The following is a 19661-nucleotide window of genomic DNA, read 5'->3' as shown; positions in this document are numbered from 1 at the left end:
CTGTCTCTATCCCAAAATAAAGAAAATTTTAGGGGCCGAGTGGTGGCACATGGGATTAAGCACACAAAGTATGAAACGCAAGGACCCGCATTAGGAGCCCAGTTTGAGCCCCCTGGCTCCCCACCTGCAGGGGGGAAGCTTCATAAGCTGTGAAACAGGTCTGCAGGTGTCTTATCTTGCTTTCACCCTCTCAATTTCTCTCTGTCCTATCCAAAAAATCGAAAGAAAAAAACATGGCCACAGGAGCAGTAGATTCGTAGTGCAGGCACTGAGCCCCCGTGATAACCCTGGAGGTAAAAAATAAATTTAAAGATTATTAAACAAAAAGTTATGCTCCACACTGAAAAAGAGAGGGACATAACACTTTTTTTTTCCTTTTTAATAGTGACAGAGAAAAGTCCAGTAAGTTAATGCTGGAAGAATGTTCAGTTAAGCATGGGGATAGCATAACGGTTATGCAAAGAGACTCTCCTGCCTGAGGCACCAAAGTCCCAGGTTCAATCACCCGCACCACCATAAACCAGAGCTGAGCAGTGCTCTGGTAAAAAATAAAATAAAATAAAAAAATAAAAAATAAATAAAGAATGCCCACACCTATGGACATCTAATCTTTGACAAAGGGGCCCAGACTATTAAATGGGGAAAGCAGAGTCTCTTCAACAAATGGTGTTGGAAACAATGGGTTGAAACATGCAGAAGAATGAAACTGAACCACTGTATTTCACCAAATACAAAAGTAAATTCCAAGTGGATCAAGGACTTGGATGTTAGACCACAAACTATCAGTACTTAGAGGAAAATATTGGCAGAACTCTTTTCCGCATAAATTTTAAAGACATCTTTAAATGAAACAAATCCAATTACAAAGAAGACTAAGGCAAGTATAAACCTATGGAACTACATCAAATTAAAAAGCTTCTTCACAGCAAAAGAAACCACTACCCAAACCAAGAGACCCCTCACAGAATGGGAGAAGATCTTTACATGCCATACATCAGACAAGAGTTTAATAACCAACATATATAAAGAACTTGCCAAACTCAACAACAAGACAACAAATAACCCCATCCAAAAATGGGGGGGAGGACATGGACAGAATATTCACCACAGAAGAAATCCAGAAGGCTGAGAAACACATGAAAAAATGCTCCAAGTCTCTGATTGTCAGAGAAATACAAATAAAGACAACAATGAGATGCCACTTCACTCCTGTGAGAATGTCATACATCAAAAAAGGTAACAGCAGCAAATGCGGGAGAGGGTATGGGGTCAAAGGAACCCTCCTGCACTGCTGGTGGGAATGTCAATTGGTCCAACCTCTGTGGAGAACAGTCTGGAGAACTCTCAGAAGGCTAGAAATGGACCTACCCTATGATCCTACAATTCCTCTCCTGGGGATATATCCTAAGGAACCCAACACATCCATCCAAAAAGATCTGTGTACACATATGTTCTTGGCAGCACAATTTGTAATAGCCAAAACCTGGAAGCAACCCAGGTGTCCAACAACAGATGAGTGGCTGAGCAAGTTGTGGTATATATACACAATGGAATACTACTCAGCTATAAAAAATGGTAAAAAATGGTGACTTCACCGTTTTCAGCCAATCTTGGATGGACCTTGAAAAATTCATGTTAAGTGAAATCAGTCAGAAATGGAAGGATGAATATGGGATGATCTCACTCTCAGGCAGAAGCTGAAAAACAAGATCAGAAAAAACAAACAAACAAACCCCACAAGTAGAACCTGAAATGGAATTGGTGTATGGCACCAAAGTAAAAGACTCTGGGGTGGGGCTGGGTGGGTGAGCAGAATACAGGTCCAAGAAGGATGACAGATGACCTAGTGGGGGTTGTATTGTTAAATGGGAAACTGGGGAATGTTATGCATGTACAAACTATTGTATTTACTGTTGAATATAAAACATTAATTCCCCAATAAAGAAAAAAAAAAAAAGACCTGGGAAAAAAATAAATAATGTTCAGTTAATTTTACTTTACTTATTTTTTAAATATTTTTACTTCTTGGTTGTAGAATCATTCATCATATTAGTGAGTGTACAAATGTTAACTGATTCTAAACTACTCTGATTTTTCTGTCTAGGAGGGCTGAAAAGCATTTGGGAACATACATAAATATCAAGGGATAAGGATGAAATGGTCAGACAACCATATCTGTGCATGTGAAAATCTCATATCATTAGTAGAGATTTATTTAGTGAAACTATTAGTCAAACTTGCCACTTTATTTATCGTTTTTGTAATTTTGATTTTTTTCCCCTTTTGTTGCCCTTGTTGTTGTTATTGCTGTCGTTGTTGCTGGATAGGACAGAGAGAAATGGAGAGAGGAGAGAAAGACAGAGAGGGGGAGAGAAAGACAGACACATGCAGACCTGCTTCACCACCTGTGAAGCGAACCCCCTGCAGGTGGGGAGCCAGGGGCTCGAACTGGGTTCCTGATGCCAGTCTGTGCACTTTCCACCATGTGCACTTAACCCACTGTGCCACCGCCCAGCCCTTGCCACTTTACTTTTAAATCATCTCTTATGTAGTGTATTGCACCAAAGTAAAAGACTCTGGGTTGGGGGGGGGGTAGAGTACAGGTCCTGAAAAAGGATGACAGAGGACCTAGTGGTGGTTGTATTACTATATAGAAAACTGGAGAAATGTTGTGTACAAACTAGTGTATTTACTGTCGACTGTAAAACATTAATCCTCCAATAAAGAACTTAAAAAAATAAATAAATAACCTTTTATAAAAGAAGTATTTATTTGTTAACGAGAGAAAGAAAATCGGAGGATCACTCTGACATATGTAATTCTGGAAGTCAGTACTTTTAAAAAAAAATTTATTCCCTTTTGTTGCCCTTGTTGTTTTATTGTTGTAAGTTATCATTGTTGTTGTCTCTACCAGATGAACAGAGAGAAATAGATAGAGGAGGGGAAGACAGAGAGGGGGAGAGAAAGATAGACACCTGCAGACCTGCTTCACCGCATGTGAAGCGACTCCCCTGCAGGTGGGGAGCCAGGGCCTTGAACTGGGATCCCTACATAGGTCCTTGCGCTTTGCGCCACGGGCGTGTAACCAGCTGCGCTACCGCCCGACTCCCATCAATACTATTTTTTATTTTTTATACATCATGTACCTTACCCAATGATCTATCACCTGACCCTGTAGTCATTCATTTTTAATGTTCTTTTTAGGGTAGGGGCAATAGCATAATGGTTATGCAAAGAGACTCTCATGCCTGAGGTTCCAAAGTCTCATGTTCAGTTCCTCACACCACAGGGCAGAACTGAGCAGTTTTCTGTTAAGATAAAATTAATAAACAAAATAAACCTTCTTTCTTTTTTTTGTTTTTGCCTCCTGGGTTATTGCTGGAGTACAGTGCCTATACCAGGAGTCCACTGCTCCTGGAGGCCATTTTCCCCATTTTTTTTTGTCCTTGTTGTTATTGTTATTATTGTTGTCACTGCTGTCCTTATTGGACAGGACAGGGAGAAACTGAGAGAGGAGGGGAAGACAGAGAGGGGGAGAAAAAGATAGGCACCTGCAGACCTGCTTTACTGCCTGTGAATCGAACCCCCTGCAAGTGGGGAGCCAGGGGCTCGAACCGGGATCCTTACACGGGTACTTGCGCTTCACGCTATGTGTGCTTAACCTGCTGTGCTACCGCCCAGCCCCCAATAAAGCTCTTTTTAATATCATTTGTTTATAGCAATATTCAACCTTAGAAGTTTAAGGTTAGTGACTAGTCATGTGTTTAATTTCTTCTATTGATATATCAGTTTTGGCTGGTGACCTCTTATAATCTTCAAAAAACATTAGTGAGATAATTCAGAGTAAAGTAATTTAAATATAAATAATGCCTCTTTAGCATGACACACACTAAAAGGACGGCTTATGGGGCCAGGTGGAGGCACACCTAGTTAAGTGCTCACATTAAAGTACACAAGGATGCAGATTCCAGCCCCTGGTCCCCACCTGCTGGGGGAAAGGTTCACAAGTGGTGAAGCAGGGTTACAGGTGTGTCTCTGTATCTCTCCCTCCCCTCTCTATTTCTTGTGCATTTATGTAAAGTATTTCATTTAACATCCACTTAGTACTGTGAGATGGGCATACAGGAACTTGCCTGAAGTAACAGACAAGTATGAAGCTTCTCTCTGGTTACAGTCCTTGTTCTTTTTTTTTTTTTTACCAGAGCACTGCTCAACTCTGGCTTATGGTGGTGCAGGGGATTGAACCTGGGGCTTTGGAGCCTCAGGCATGAGAGTCTCTTTGCATAACTATTATGCTTTCTACCCCTGCCCCATGTTATTTCTACTACAACATTAGTATGCTTTTTTTTAGAAAGGCTAAAAGTCCCTCAGGGCTTCTGGATAGTTGATACTGAATTTTCTACCTGTGTGTGGCCACTTCGTTTTGTCAGCTTCACTCTAGTCTGGTCCAGGCAGGGCACATCACCATAGCGGTTCTTCTCTAAGTTTCCTGGAGACCTGAAGGAATAGAGCAAATTAGGGGGCAATGTGTATGTGTATGTTCCCGGTCTGACAAGGCAAGGCTAAGTCACTGCTGGAGACAGAGACATGGGAACTAGTCATTATCCAAACTATATTAATTCCATATCACTAACATTCATTCATTCGTTCACCTGCCAGGGTCTCATGCACATATGATTCCATTATTTCTGGCAACATTTTCTGTAACTGTTAAATTTCAGATAGAGACTGGGGGTGGGGTGGGGGTGGAATGACACACCATGGTACCACTCTAGCATTCAAAGAGCTTCCTTTGGTACCGGACATGATGCTCTCATGTGGTGATGGGGACTAGGACCCAGTTCCTTGTCCATGGTCAAGTGTGTACTCTATCAGATGATCTCCTGGAACTCTCCTTTTAATAGTTTTAACAGTAAGATCAGATTATACTTCTATGGGATGATACTTGTCAAAAAAAAAAAAAAGGGAGTCGGGCGGTAGCGCAGTGGGTTACGTGCACGTGGTGTAAAGCGCAAGGACAGGCTTAGTAAGGATCTCAGATCGAGCCCCCGGCTCCCCATCTGCAGGGGAGTCGCTTCATAAGCAGTGAAGCAGGTCTGCAGGTGTCTGTCTTTCTCTCCCCCTCTGTCTTCCCCTCCTCTCTCCATTTCTCTCTGTCCTATCCAATAACAACGGCAACAACAATAAAACAAGGGCAACAAAAGGGAATAAATAAATAAATAATAAAAATCTTAAAAAAAAAAAAGAGGGGGGGAGTTGGGTGGTAGCACAGCTGGTTAAGCACAGATGGCGCAAAGCACAAGAACCAGAATAAGGACCCAGGTTCAAGCCCCTGGCTCCCCACCTGCAGGGGTGTTGCTTCACAAGCGGTGAAGCAGGTCTGCAGGTGTCTATCTTTCTCTCCCCCTCTCTGTCTTCCCCTCCTCTCTCCATTTCTCTCTGTCTTATCCAACAACGACGACATTAGTAACAACAACAATGAAAAACAACAAGGGCAGCAAAAGGGAAAATAAATAAATATAAAAAAATTTTTAAAAAAAGAGAGAGAAAAGCTGAGACATAGCACTAAAAAATAATCTAGTGACAAGTAAAATTTTCCTATTGCTTATTTCTCAAAAGATATTTAACTTCTCTTAAGTTCTAGCTTATGATGCTCAGTTAAAACTGTCTCTTGGGGCCAGGGGTGGCGCACCTGGTTGAGTGCCCATGTTACAATGCGCAAGGACCCAGGTTTGAGTCCCCGGTCCCCACTTGCAGGGGTAAAGCTTCTCAAGTAAAGCAGGGCTGCAGGTGTCTCTCTGTCTTTCTCCCTCTCTATCACCCCTTTCCCTCTCAATTTCTGACTGTGTCTATCCAACAAATAAATAAAGATTAAAAAAAAAATTAAAAAAAACTGTCTCTTAGGCACCTGGCCATTACAGCACTGCTCCCATCAAGAGCTCTCCCTGGTGCCATTCATGGTGCTACCATGTGGTGCTGGGGCTTGAACTGGAGGCTGTGTGTATGATTAAGATGCCTGTGCTACCAGCTGCAGTATCACACAGCTTACCTTTCACCTGTGAAATCATATGAATGATCAGAGCCTGGATCTCAACTGGTGGAGCACAGGTCTTACGTAACTGAGGTTCCCAGTTCAATGCCCATACCACACGTGCTACAGTACTGGGGAGAGTAGGACAGATGTCCACAGTGATAAACTACTGTCTCATGACTGTAGTAATGGATATACAAGCCTGTAACGGATATTCAAGCCTATACATGTGACCTTAACTGCACAGAAGTAGGAGCCCAAAGTTGGTTCAGAAACACTGGATGGCTTTTATACATGAGGTCCTGGCTATGAGCTCTGGCATGGCACAGAAACACCATGGACAGTTCCAAGAACAAAAGTGGGTGGTACTTCATGGATGATGGAATCTGTATCAGAATTAAATCGAGATGGGGAAGTGGCTCAGTAATATCACACACGTGAGGCTCTTAGATTTGTTCCCAGGCACCTTATTAAAATTTTGCATAGAGATCAAAGATAGGGAGAGAATATCAAATGCAGTAAGTGAAAAAAGGCAGTCACAAATAAGGAAACACCTCCAAGATATTATCAGCTGCTGCCCAGGAGGAGGCACAGTGGATGCACAAGGCTTTCATGCTTGAGGAGTTATAGCCCATGCATTGTATGTATGACAGTGATACTCTAATTCATCCTCTCTTATTAATAAAAAATTTAAGCTAATACTTGAAAAATACTGTTGACAAGGAGCCAGGTGGTAGTGCACTGGGTTAAGCGTACATAGTGTGAAGTTTAAGGATCGGCTCAAGGATCCTGGTTCAAGCCCCAGGCTCTTCACCAGCAGGGAGTCGCTTCACAAGCAATGAAGCAGGTCTGCAGTTATCTTTTTAAAATAATTTTATTTATTTTATTATTATTATTATTTTATCCAGAGCACTGCTCAGCTCTGGCTTATGGTGGTATGGGAGATTGAACCTGAGGCTTTGGAGACTCAGGCATGATAGTCTCTTTGCATAATCATTATGCTATCTACCCCTACCCCAGGTATCTGTCTTTCTCTCCCCCTTTGTCTTTCTCTCCTCTCAATTTCTCTCTGTCCTATCCAACAACAACAACAGCAGGAACAACAATAATGGCAATAACCCTGAAAGCAATGAGAGAGAGAAAGAGAGAGCGAGAGAGAAACTATCAACTTATTTCTCAAAAGAAACTCTAGGAGCCATGCAGTGGCTCACCTGGAAAGCATACACATTGCCAGACATAAGGATGTCCTTACTCTTAATTTCTGTGGTCCCCCCTGACCCCCCAAAAGGGAACATAAGCTCTCATTTCAAGTGTTCACTACTTGAAGAGAGATAATTTCCTGTTGAAGCCATGGAAAACATGGTAATTAAATTAAAGCAGCAAGAAGTATCTGCATGCATTGCCAATAATAGTTACCAAGGGGGAGTTGGGAGGTAGCGCAGCAGGTTAAGCGCACGTGGCGCCAAGCACAAGGACTGGTGTGAGGATCCTGGTTCGAGCCCCCGACTCCCCACCTGCAGAGGAGTTACTTCACAAGTGGTGAAGCAGGTCTGTGGGAATCTGACTTTCTCTTCCCTTCTTTGTCTTCCCCTTCTCTCTCCATTTCTTTCTGTCCTATCTAACAATGATGACATCAATAACAATAAAAAACAGGGGCAACAAAAAGGAAAAATAAAGAAATATTAACAACAACAACAAAAAGAATTAAAAAAAAACAGTTACCAAGGACTTGTAAATCATCTAAGAGGCTTTATGGTAGGTTCTAGGTAGAAGTAAAACTTCACAAGGTTAAGTTCTTAAGAAGCAATTCTTTTCTTTTACTGCATATAAACTGCTTGGAATGCACTGACAACCTTCCTTAGAAAGTCACATTAGGGCTCCGGACAGGGGCTCTCTCAGTTGAGTACACATGCACAAGGCGCTGGTTCAATGTCCCAGTCATCATCTGTGGGGGTAGGGGAGCTTCACAAGTGGTGAAGCAGTGCTGCAGGTGTCTCTATCTTTCTTACCCCTATCAATTTATATCTTTCTTATCAAATAAAATAATTAAGTACATAAAAAGAAGAAAGTTGGGCGGTAGCGTAGGGGGTTAAGCTGATATGATGCAAAGCGCAAGGACCAGTGTAAGGATCCTGGTACAAGCCCCCGGCTCCCCACCTGCAGGGGAGTCACTTCACAGGTGGTGAAGCAGGTGTGCAGGTGTCTTATCTTTCTCTCCCTATCTCTGTCTTCCCCTCCCCTCTCCATTTCTCTCTATCCTACCCAACAGTGACGATATCAATAACAACATCAATAATAACTACAACAAGGGCAACAAAAGAGAATAAATAAATATTTTTAAAAAGTCATATTATACTAAAAGATAGCCAAATGCATAGACCAGAGACGATACGGAGGATAGGGACAGAAAACCGTCTATTTCAGTTTTTCCCTTAAAACACTTGAATTTCAGGAAAATATATATGTAAAAAAAAAAAAAAAAAACCCAACCATATTCTGCATTATAGTGTTCTCTTCATAGCATAAGATATTGGTAACAAGCACGAACACAGGATGTTTTCTTTCCAGATGAGAGGACCTATGTAAGTGAGAAAGAATCCCCTAAACATAAGGGGAGAGTCTTAGCAGAGGAAGTGAGGTTCAGAAGGAGCTGTTGCTAGCCAGCATGTGCTGCAAGCATGCTGGGACTTGACTGCTGGTCACTTACATGGAACAGTGGAAAGTACCGACAGGATTCTCACGGCGGATGTCTTCATATTCCTCATAGATCCCTCGTTTTTGCCTGGTGCTAACGTAGTCCATCAACTCTTGGATGGTCATGGCGTGGGGACCAGGAACATGCACTGAGTCCCAGTCTAAGGCAGGAGGTAGGGAGACCAGGATGATCTCATCAAAGGGATCTGGGTGACCGTTCATCTGGGGTAGGAACTGGAAATTCCAAGTGGCGAGGTCAATTTTGACGTACCCACCCAGGTTTTCCGGAAGGCACTCCCTGGGTAGGTGCTGGGTGACCTCAGATGTTTTTAATATCTGAATCTGAAAAGCCAGAAAGAACCATGTGAATATGTGGGGGTGGGAGAGAGACATAGCAGTAATAAAGAACAAATATGCCTAGGGTGGGTGGGTGGGTGGGTGGGACAGCATAATGACTCTGCAAAAGACTTCCATGCCTGAGACTCCAGGGTCCCGGATTAAATCCCCCGAACAGTCATGAAACATAGGTGAGCAGTGCTCTGGTAAAAAACAAATGAAAATAAATAAATATGCCTAGATGAAGCTTAAATGAGATTGGTTTGAAATACTAGGTATAATTATAAAAGAAGGAGATTGTATTCCATATGCCTAGTAGGACTGAAGTCCCATGGATTCCCAAGCAATGTTTGACATTCTAGAATGTATATAATTTTTAATCCAAGAATTAGGGACCCTGATAGAATTAACTTCTGGAAGGAAAGTATAGTAAATAAAAGCTTTATATAATGAGTAAGTCTTACTACTATTCCGTGATGGCACCCACCTTTTTAGGAAGGGGATGCAGGTGCCAGGGCTTTGTGGCTGAGTGATTCTACCATTCCTGGTTTACATCCTGACATCACATGGGAGCACCATGGACAATATGGGGGGGGGGTTGCCATGAATGATGTAGCATGCTATGGTGTCTCTTTCTTTTTTCTTTTAATTACTATTATTTTTTTTGGTGTCTCTTTCTAATCCTCAAAATAAAAAACTGGGTCCAGAAGGCCCCTCAGAAATATTACACATGTATAAGGCCCCAAGTTCACTCACGGATACCTTTTTTTTAATCTAGTTTTTTTTTTTTTTTAAGGCTCCGGTAACATAGGGGCTAAAGCATGGGACCTAAGAGCATGAGACCCTAAGTTTTATTCCTTTTTTAAAAAATATTTATTTATTCCCTTTTGTTGCCCTTGTTGTTTTATTGTTATAGTTATTATTGTTGTTGTCATTGTTGTTGGGCAGGACAGAGAGAAATGGAGAGAGATGGGAAAGACAGAGAGGGGGAGAGAAAGAAAGATAGACATCTGCAGACCTCCTTCACTGCTTGTGAAGCAACTCCCCTGCAGGTGGGGAGCCAGGGCTTGAACCAGGATCCTTATTCTGGTCCTTGCGCTTTGTGCCACCTGTGCTTAACCCACTGCACTACAGCCCGATTCCCCCTAAGTTTTATTCCTCACATTGTATGTGCCAGTGAGATTTAATATATATATATTTTTTGTTTGTTTGTTTTTTGCCTCCAGGGTTACTGCTGGGGCTCGGTGCCTGCACCAGGAATCCACTGCTTCTAGAGGCCATTTTTTTCCTTTGTTACCCTGGTTGTTTTTTTCACCACTATTGTGGTTATTATTATCGTTGTTATTGATGTCGTGGTTAGATAGGACAGAGAGAAATGGAGAGAGGAGGGGAAGACAGAGAGGGGGAGAGAAAGATAGACACTTGCAGACCTGCTTCACTGCCTGTGAAGCGACTCCCCTGCAGGTGGGGAGCCGGGGGCTCCAACCGGGATCCTTACGCTGGTCCTTGCGCTTTGTGCCACGCGTGCTTAACCTACTGCGCTACCGCCCGAACCACTTTTTAATATATTTATTTTCCCTTTTGTTGCCCTTGTTATTTATTATTGTAGTTATTATTGTTGTTGTTGTTATTGATGTCGTCATTGTTAGACAGGACAGAGAAATGGAGGGAGGAGGGGAAAACAGAGACGGGAAGAGAAAGATAGACACCTGCAGACCGCTTCACCTGCAGGTGGGGAGGCAGGGGCTTGAACCCAGATTTTTGCGCTTGGTGCCACGTGCACTTAGCCCGGTTGAGCTACCACCTGACACCCTGCCAGAGATATTTTTTTTTTTTTCCCACCAGAGCACTGCTCAACTCTAGTTTATGGTGGTGTAAGGGATTGAACCTGGGACTTTAGAGCCTCAGGCATGGGAGTCTATTTGCATAACCATTATGCTATCTACCCCTGCCCCCCCAGTGAGATTTTCTAAAGGAAATCTGTGATGAAGTGGACCCGCAAAATTTCAAATACATGTTATTCAAAGGTCAGTCAGGTTTAAATTATACATGGTTAAATATTAAAGGCCTGTGGAGAAGCAAAGATATTATGGGAAATATTTGCTACCCCTACTTACCTATGACGAACATGCTTTTAGCATTATTTTAAGCAAGGTGCATGGAGGTGGGTGCCAGAAAACACTCAGTTCCTGACTTAATGAAACTGGTACATACAGTGGGAGAGGTCGCCTACACTGAGCTGAGTAAATAAGCCAGAGGATGCAAGCCAACACACAAGACAAGCAGCAGCAGCAGCACAGAGGACTCAAGGAGGCAAACCAGGAGGCCTTTTCTGAAGGGAGACAATTAACTGGCAAGATTTCAAGAGTGGTAGTGGAAATGGATCTATCCAGTGTCAAATGAAGTGACACTGGTTTGTCTTACCCTCTCCCGGACTTTGTCCTTCAGGAGGAGGCTGATGATGGAATAGGGCACGCGGAACCAGATAGGTGCTCCCACAATCAGCACTTTCTTCAAACGAGCTGGGAAAGCACCCTGGGAAGAACACACAGGAGGATGCGAAGACACCAGTTAGGCACTTGCAATGATGCCTTCATGCAACCCAAGACTGTTTAAGTCCCCAAAAGCCTCTGGTATTCTGCTCTTTCCCCATTCACACCCAGCAGAGGGAGACTGCAGCCTCAAGTCAGGTTTTGCTTCAGCTGTCAGAGAAAAAGTGAACAGAATTTAAGAAATTAAAAGCTGTCCGACCTTCAACAGCGATGTTATGCTTATGTCAACATTAAGCTTTGAGGATCAAAAACTCATGTGAGGGGGCCAGGAAATAGCTCTCCCACTAGAGCACGTGCTTTACCATGTGCAAAGACCAGGGTTTGAAACCTTGGCACCACATGGGAGCATTATGAATAGAGGAAGCTTCAAAGAGTGGTGGAACAATGCTGTGGTGAAAAGAGTTTAGAACAGGATACTGTATTACTGATTGCATTAATAATAAAATTTTAATCAGTATATTTTAGTCATATATATTTTTTAATTTTTTAAAAATTATCTTTAATTGTTGGATAGATACAGTCAGAAATTGAGAGGGGTGGTCTGGGAAGTGGCGCAATGGATAAAGGGTTTGACTCTCAAGCATGGGGTCCTGAGTTCAATCCCCGGCAGCACATCTACCAGGATGATGTCTGGTCCTTTCTCCTCCTATCCCTCTTATAAATAAATAAATAAATAAATATATATATACATATATATATATATATATATATATTAAAAAAAGAAAAAAAGAAATCGAGAGGGGAGGGTGAGATAGAGAGGAAGAGAGACAGAGAAACACTTGGAGCCATGCTTCACCATTTGCAAAGCTTTCCACCTGCAGGTGGGGACTGGGGTCTCAAACCTGTGTCCTTGTACATTGTAACATGTACGCTCAACCAGGTGTGCCACTACCCAGCCCCTACTCATATATCTCATATCAGAGTTAGAAAAACAAAGATTTGTTCTTTGGGAGGTAAATTCCATATTGCTAAGTAAAGGCAAATGCTGTATTTTCAGATTTAAATGGTTTTTCTAAAGATAATAATTAAAGTTAAGAATATAAATAATGGCAGCTAAAACAGTTATATGACATTATAAAATTCAAAAAAATAAGGAGAAAATCTATTCAGAGCAAATTTATGCCACCTGTGCCAAACCTGCTACACTACTGCCTGACTGATCGGAGCAATTTTGGAAGTCAAACATTACCAATGTTTTTATTACAATGTCAATTTTGGTCCAAATTGTCAACCCTTTAGGTGCTGGAAACTAATTCATATAATTAAAATCAGGGCCAGATGTGGAACACTGGGTTGAACTCATGGTACTGTTACCATGTGCAAGTCCCCTGTCCTTACCAGCAGGAAGGAAGCTTCATGAGTGGTAAAGCAGTGCTGCCAGTGTCTCTCCTTCTCTCCTCTCTCTCTTTCTCCCCCCCCTTTTCATCTCAGTTTCTTCCTGTCTCTATCCAATAAATAAATAAAGAAAGAAAAAAAATTTAAAGCAGTTTATCACTTAATTAAATCATGAGCATAATGCATTTATTAGTAGGCTTATGTAATTATATATGCGACTATGTCATTAAACCTATTATATATGTAATCTCAATTTATCCACTTAATCCTGTGTTATGTGGATCTTCAGTATGAAGCATGCATGATTAATTACATGTAATAATATATCACAATAAATCTCATAATTATGATGCATGAATGGAATTATTAAAATTTTATCAGCAAAAAAATAAACCATTTCATATTAAACCAAAATCTGAAGTGTGCTATTTTGAACTAAACATAAACTTCTACCGACAACTTTCATGAGAAAGAGCACTGTGTTTAAAGTTTTATCTGTTCCTAATAAAAACAACCAAATTGCTAATAACAATGTGATATGGATTCTTTAAAATTTTTATTATTATTATTATTTATTTTCCCTTTTTGTTGCCTTTGTTGTTGTAGTTATTGTTGTTGTTGTTACTGATGTCATCATTGTTGGGTAGAGAGAGGAGGGGACAACAGAGAAGGGGAGAGAAAGATAGATACCTGCAGACCTGCTTAACCGCCCGTGAAGCGACTCCCTTGCAGATGAGGAGCAGGGGGCTCGAACTGAGGTCCTTATGCCGGTCCTTGCACTTTGTGCCACATGCACTTAACCTGTTGCACTATTGCCCAACTCCCAATAATTGCTTTTTATTTCTTTTTTGGCTACTAGGACATTTTTCACCTGGCGTACAATTCCACTACTCAAGTGAATTCTCCTTTTTCCCCATTTAATTTGAGAGAGAAGATATCACAGCACCACTCCACTGTTCCCAGTGCTCATGAAGCTTCCTCTGGTGAAGGTGCTCCCATATATACCAGGGGACTTGAACCCAAGTCCTCATGCTCATAGTAAAGTATGCACTCTACTGGATGACATATCTCCCAGACCCATAGCCAAGTAATTCGACTTCCAGAAATACAGGTGAGAGCTAACATTCTTAGCAGGGGCAGTATCAATCCCGAAAGGGTAAAATTTAGGAGAAGAGGGAAAATGGTGAAGGAAAATCAGATCCCTTTAAGTATAGAGATATAAATTCAGATAAAAACAATTATCTGCGGTATTAGAATTTCATTAGAAAACTGACGGGGGTTGTAAAAAATAAAATAAAAAATGTTTGAGGGGGCTGGGTGCAGTGTGCCTGGTAGAGCACAAAGTTTACCATGTGCAAGGATCTGAGTTCTGGCCCCCACCTGCAAGGGGGAAATTTTCCAAGTGGCAGAGCAGCACTACAGGGTCTCTCTTTCTCTCTCTCTCTCTCTGACTCTATTTCCCACTGTCTCTCATCCTCTACCAAAGGAAAGAAGAGAAAAAGAAAAAAAAGAAAAGAAAAGTGGCCACCATGAATGATAGAGTTGTGCAGGCACCAAGCCCTAGTAATAACTCTGGTGGCAATAAATAAATAAAGAAATAAAATTGAAAAATGCTGCCACAGAAATGCTCTTTCACACAAGAACTAGAGGCATAATTAAAGTACATGTTCAGGAACAGAGAGATAGTTCACCAACTAGGGGGTGCGCCTTGCCAGACAAGAGAGCCAGCAAACCCCAGCACCACATGGGAAGTGCTATAGCACTGGCAGAAACTCAGGCGCTTTCCCTATCTGAATGAGAAATTAGCCCGAAGCAGTGAAGGTGCGCATAGGCAAAAAAATAAAAATAAATAAAATTAAGTACATGTGCATAGGGGTAGGGAAGTGACTCAGCAGGTAGAAGGCATGCCTTGTGAGGTTATGAGTCTGATCTCTAACACCACATGAAGGAACCAAGGACAGAGACATATAAAATCCCATCTATAGGGTATGGGGGGATTGCATAATGACTTTGCAGAAATACATTCATACCTAAAACTCTTGATGTCCCAAGCACCATCAAAAATTAGAGCTGAGCAGGGCTCTGGTTCCTATCTCTCTCTCAAAAAAAAAAAAAAAAAAAAAAATAGGATGATAAAGTAGCATTTTGGTATTTTCTCCCTCATAAAAATATAAAGTTGGGCCAAGGAGGTGGTTCAGCAAAGCAAATGTATGAGGCCCAGGCTTCAGTTTCCCACATCACATTAAATAAATAAATAAATACATGTTCATTGAAGCACTTCACAAAACCAGAAAACAACTCAAGAAGCTATCACTAGAAGACTAGATGAATAATCTGGCAGGTTTATCAATGGGTATGATATGAATCTTCAACACATTAGTACACATTAGTACACATTAGTACACATTAGTACACATTAGTACAACGGACTCCCAGATCAATGTTTTTTTAAAGCAGAGGTTGCCACTATGTGGGTTCTGAAATCAGTTTAATAGGTCGTGACTAACATTTAAAAAATAATTGCATAACCAAAGAGACTGCAAATAACAAAGGAAGTAACAGTAAATTTCCTTTGTAAGTTCAGTGTACATATTCATAGGGTGGCAAAATATAACTTGAAATTCTATAGGCTATTTATAATCTATCCTTCTCCACTCATTATGAACACTAGTATCTCTCATTGTAGAAATATTAGTGTCCTTGATTGACTATTGAAAAGTATATATGAAGGGCCCAAAAAGGATGACAGCGGACCTAGTGGGGATTGTACTGTTATGTGGAAAACTGAGAAATGTTATGCATGTACAAACAATTGTATTTACTGCCGAATGTAAAACATTAATCCCCCAATAAAGAAATTTAATTAAAAAAGAAAAAGCAAGAAAAGTATGTATATATGTATTTATTTATTTTGCCATTTGGGTTATCATGAGAGCTTGATGCTTGCAAAATAAATCCACCACTCTTAGTGGCTTTTTTATTTTCTTTTTGATAGGACAAAGAGAAACTGAGAGGGAAGGGGGAGATAGAAGAGAGACACCTGCAGCCCTGCTTCATCATTTCTGAAGCTTGTCCCCCTTCAGATGGTGACCAGGGTCTTGAACCACGGCCCTTACATATGGTCATATGTGCACTCAACTGGATGCACCATGTATTCTAAAGTTATAAGGGGCTGGGAGTTAGCTCACTAAGTAGGATGTGCACATTACTATGCAAAAAGTGATAGGTTTAAACCCTGGCACCCCATGGGAGCAACACACAGCACCTAAGAGAACTTCCATGAATGGTGGAATACTGCTGTGGTGTCATTCCTTTTTTCTATCTGAAATAATAATTTAAAAAAAAAAGTAAAGAGGAAACAATCAGCATAGAAGCAGTAATATGCTCAGCGGGGAAGCAATTACAGAAGCCAGACCTCCCACCTTTTGCACCCCACAATGACCCTGGGTCCATACTCCCAGAGGGATAAAGAATAGGAAAGCTATCAGGGGAGGGGGTGGGATACGGAGTTCTGGTGGTGGGTGAAGTTGTTCTGGTTCTTGTGTGAAGTTGTACCCCTCTTATCCTATGGTTTTTGTCAGTGTTTCCTTTTTATAAATGAAAATTTAAAAATAAATAAGTAAAAAAATAAAGAGAAAAAAAACAGCATAGAAGGGAGTCGGGCTGTAGCGCAGCAGGTTAAGCGCAGGTGGCGCAAAGCACAAGGACCGGCATAAGGATCCCGGTTCGAACCCTGGCTCCCCACCTGCAGGGGAGTCGCTTCACAGGCGGTGAAGCAGGTCTGCAGGTGTCTATCTCTCCTCCTCTCTGTCTTCCCCTCCTCTCTCCATTTCTCTCTGTCCTATCCAACAACGACAACAATAATAATAACTACAACAATAAAACAACAAGGGCAACAAAAGGGAATAAATAAATAAAAAAAATAATAAAAATTTATATAAAAAAACAGCATAGAAGCAGTAATATAATACATGTGTAAGGCCATAGTGCCACACGAATGAGTGAATGAGTGAGTGAGTGAAATAAACAAATAAAATAAAAGGCCAGGAAGGCAGCATAATAGTTATGGAAAAAGACTACTATACCTGACACTCTGAGTTCCTAGGTTTAACACCCAGCACTACTATAAGCCATAGCTAGGCAGTGGTCTGGTAAAAACAGGAACAAAAACAAAAACAAAAGCAAAAAAGAGCTCAAAGCCTTACACATATATAATACTTCTTTTTCTCTTTCTTCTTCTTCTCCTTCTCCTTCTCCTTCTCCTTCTTCTTCTTTTTTTTTTACCAGAGCACTGCTTAGCTTTGGCTTATGGTGTTGCAAGGAAATGAACCTGGGACTTTCAAGCCTCAGGCATAAATGTCTTCTTGCATAACCATTATGCTGTTTACCCCCACCCACATAATACTTCTGATTCACCACTCAGTTCATTTTTTAAAAAAAAATGTTTATTTATTCCCTTTTGGTGCCTTTGTTGTTTTATTGTTGTAGTTATTGCTGTTATTGGTGGTGTTGTTGATGGATAGGACAGAGAAATAGAGAGAGGAAGGGAAGACCGAGATGGGGAGAGAAAGACAGACACCTGCAGACCTGCTTCACCGCCTGTGAAGCGACTCCCCTGCAGGTGGGGAGCCAGGGGCTTGAACCGGGATCCTTATGCCAGTCCTTGCACTTTGTACCACTTGTGCTTAACCTGCTACACTACCGCCCGACTCCCTGAGTTCAGTTTTTATTATATATTTTAGGTGGTGGGGGAGAAAGGAGGAAGAGCCCAAAATAACTGCTCTACCATTCATGGAGTCTCCTTGACACTGGTGTCCCCACTGCTCTCATGTGGTGCCTGGGGTCAAACCCTGGGCTAGAAGCATGATAAGACATGTGCTCTTGGGTCAGCTCAAACAGCTCACTTGGATAGTGTATTTCTCTCATCATGCACATGACCCAGGTTCAAGTCTAGTGCCCACTGCATTGGAGGAAGCTTTGGTGTTGTGGTGTCTTCCTCTTTTTCTATCTGAAAGTTGACCTGGAGTAGTAATACCCTGATAACAACAATAACAAAAAAAGATATGTGCTCTACCTTTTGAAACATCGCTTAAAGTTTATATTATCTAAACAACAACAATAGTAATACTTCAGGTCCTAAGAGATTAAGAACCTATGTGCATATGTAATTTTGTATGTATGATCATAGCTAGTGTAAATACATTTTTATGTACTAAGTTTCAACAACAAAACATATTTCTGACTAGATTAAGACAAAAAAATCTGAAAGTCAATAGTTGATATTTTCCAGACATTGGACATACCTAGACCTTATTAATTCTTCTTTTTTTTTTTCTTTTGCCACCAAGTTTATAACTGAGGCTCAATGCCAGTATGACAAATCCATGGGTCCTGGTGGTCATTTTTCCACTTTTTTTTTTTTGTTTTGTTTTAAAGATAGGACAGATAGAAATTGAGAGGAGTAGGGCACCAAAGTAAAAACCCTGTGGTGAGGGGTAGACATGCAGCTTCCTGGGCCAGTGGGGGGTGGGAGTGGGTGGGAGGGATGGGTCACAGTCTTTTGGTGGTGGGAATGGTGTTTATGTGCACTCCTAGTAAAATGTAGACATATAAATCACTAGTTAATTAATATGAGATGGGGAAAATCAATTGTATGTCTCAAAGTTTTTCAAAACACAAACTGAATCTTTTTAATATATAGGCTGTGTATTTGATATGCAGACTCTCTCAAAAGCCTAGACCAAGTAGATCAGAAACATCCAATAGCACAGCTATATACAAGATACTGGGTACTGTACAGCAAACCATAACAAAAGGACTTTTCAAAGTTAACCCAATTACCAAATAATGTGATGATAACATTAACTATCCATTGTCTTTTTGAACCCTAAGACAGCAGGAACCTCACATCTCCACTATAGAGCCCCTACTTCCCCCAGTCCTGGAACCTTAGGATAGGGCCCACTTTCCCGTATGCTTCTCCCAATCCATATAAAATAATATTGCATCCGCCGATCACAACCTAACCAACGCAACGATTGCCACCTCAACATGCTTCACTTCAGACTGTGTCCAGAGACTTCACATGTGGAATGACAACCCTTCAGCTTCATTACTCGGGTGAGACCTTTCCTTTCATAGTACACTCTAATTTCATCTCAGGTGGTTCACTTTCTAACAAAGTCCCAAAACCTAGATATACACCAGTTTCTGTGAGAGAGAGCATATCTTCACACGTATCTATAAACTACTGCAAAATATATACCTGAAAGCAGAAGTACACTAGAGCTTGCAGTGAGTACCTCCCTAACACTTCCTCTCCACTATTCCAAGCTTTGGGTCCATGATTGCTCAACAATTTGTTTGGCTTCGTATGTTAACTCTCTTTTCAGTCACCAGGTTCCAGATGCCATCAGGATGCTGACCAGGCTTCCCTGGATTGAAGACCCCACCAATGTGTCCTGGAGCTCAGCTTCCCCAGAGACACACCCTACTAGGGAAAGAGAGAGAGACAGACTGGGAGTATGGACCGACCAGTCAACGCCCATGTTCAGCGGGGAAGCAATTACAGAAGCCAGACCTTCTACCTTCTGCAACCCACAATGACCCTGGGTCCATGCTCCCAGAGGGATAGAGAATGGGAAAGCTATCAGGGGAGGGGGTGGGCTATGGAGATTGGGTGGTGGGAATTGTGTGGAGTTGTACCCCTCCTA

General features: G+C 41.5%; 1 protein-coding gene across 1 annotated transcript in view; it reads right to left on the bottom strand.

Annotated features, from left to right (window-relative positions):
* PTPN9 (protein tyrosine phosphatase non-receptor type 9) overlaps window positions 1-19661 on the bottom strand; it is a 97685-nt gene that overhangs the window by 17518 nt on the left and 60506 nt on the right. The window contains exons 6-8 of the mRNA XM_060174738.1: window positions 11486-11596; window positions 8739-9067; window positions 4404-4497 (exon numbers count right to left, since the gene is read on the bottom strand). Coding sequence (XP_060030721.1) covers window positions 4404-4497; window positions 8739-9067; window positions 11486-11596 — 534 coding nt within the window. The remainder of the gene's footprint in view (window positions 1-4403; window positions 4498-8738; window positions 9068-11485; window positions 11597-19661) is intronic.

The sequence above is a fragment of the Erinaceus europaeus genome, chromosome 16 (assembly GCF_950295315.1).
Source record: "Erinaceus europaeus chromosome 16, mEriEur2.1, whole genome shotgun sequence".
In the NCBI taxonomy this organism is placed as follows: Eukaryota; Metazoa; Chordata; class Mammalia; order Eulipotyphla; family Erinaceidae; genus Erinaceus; species Erinaceus europaeus.
This window is presented reverse-complemented; position numbering and strand designations above follow the sequence as displayed.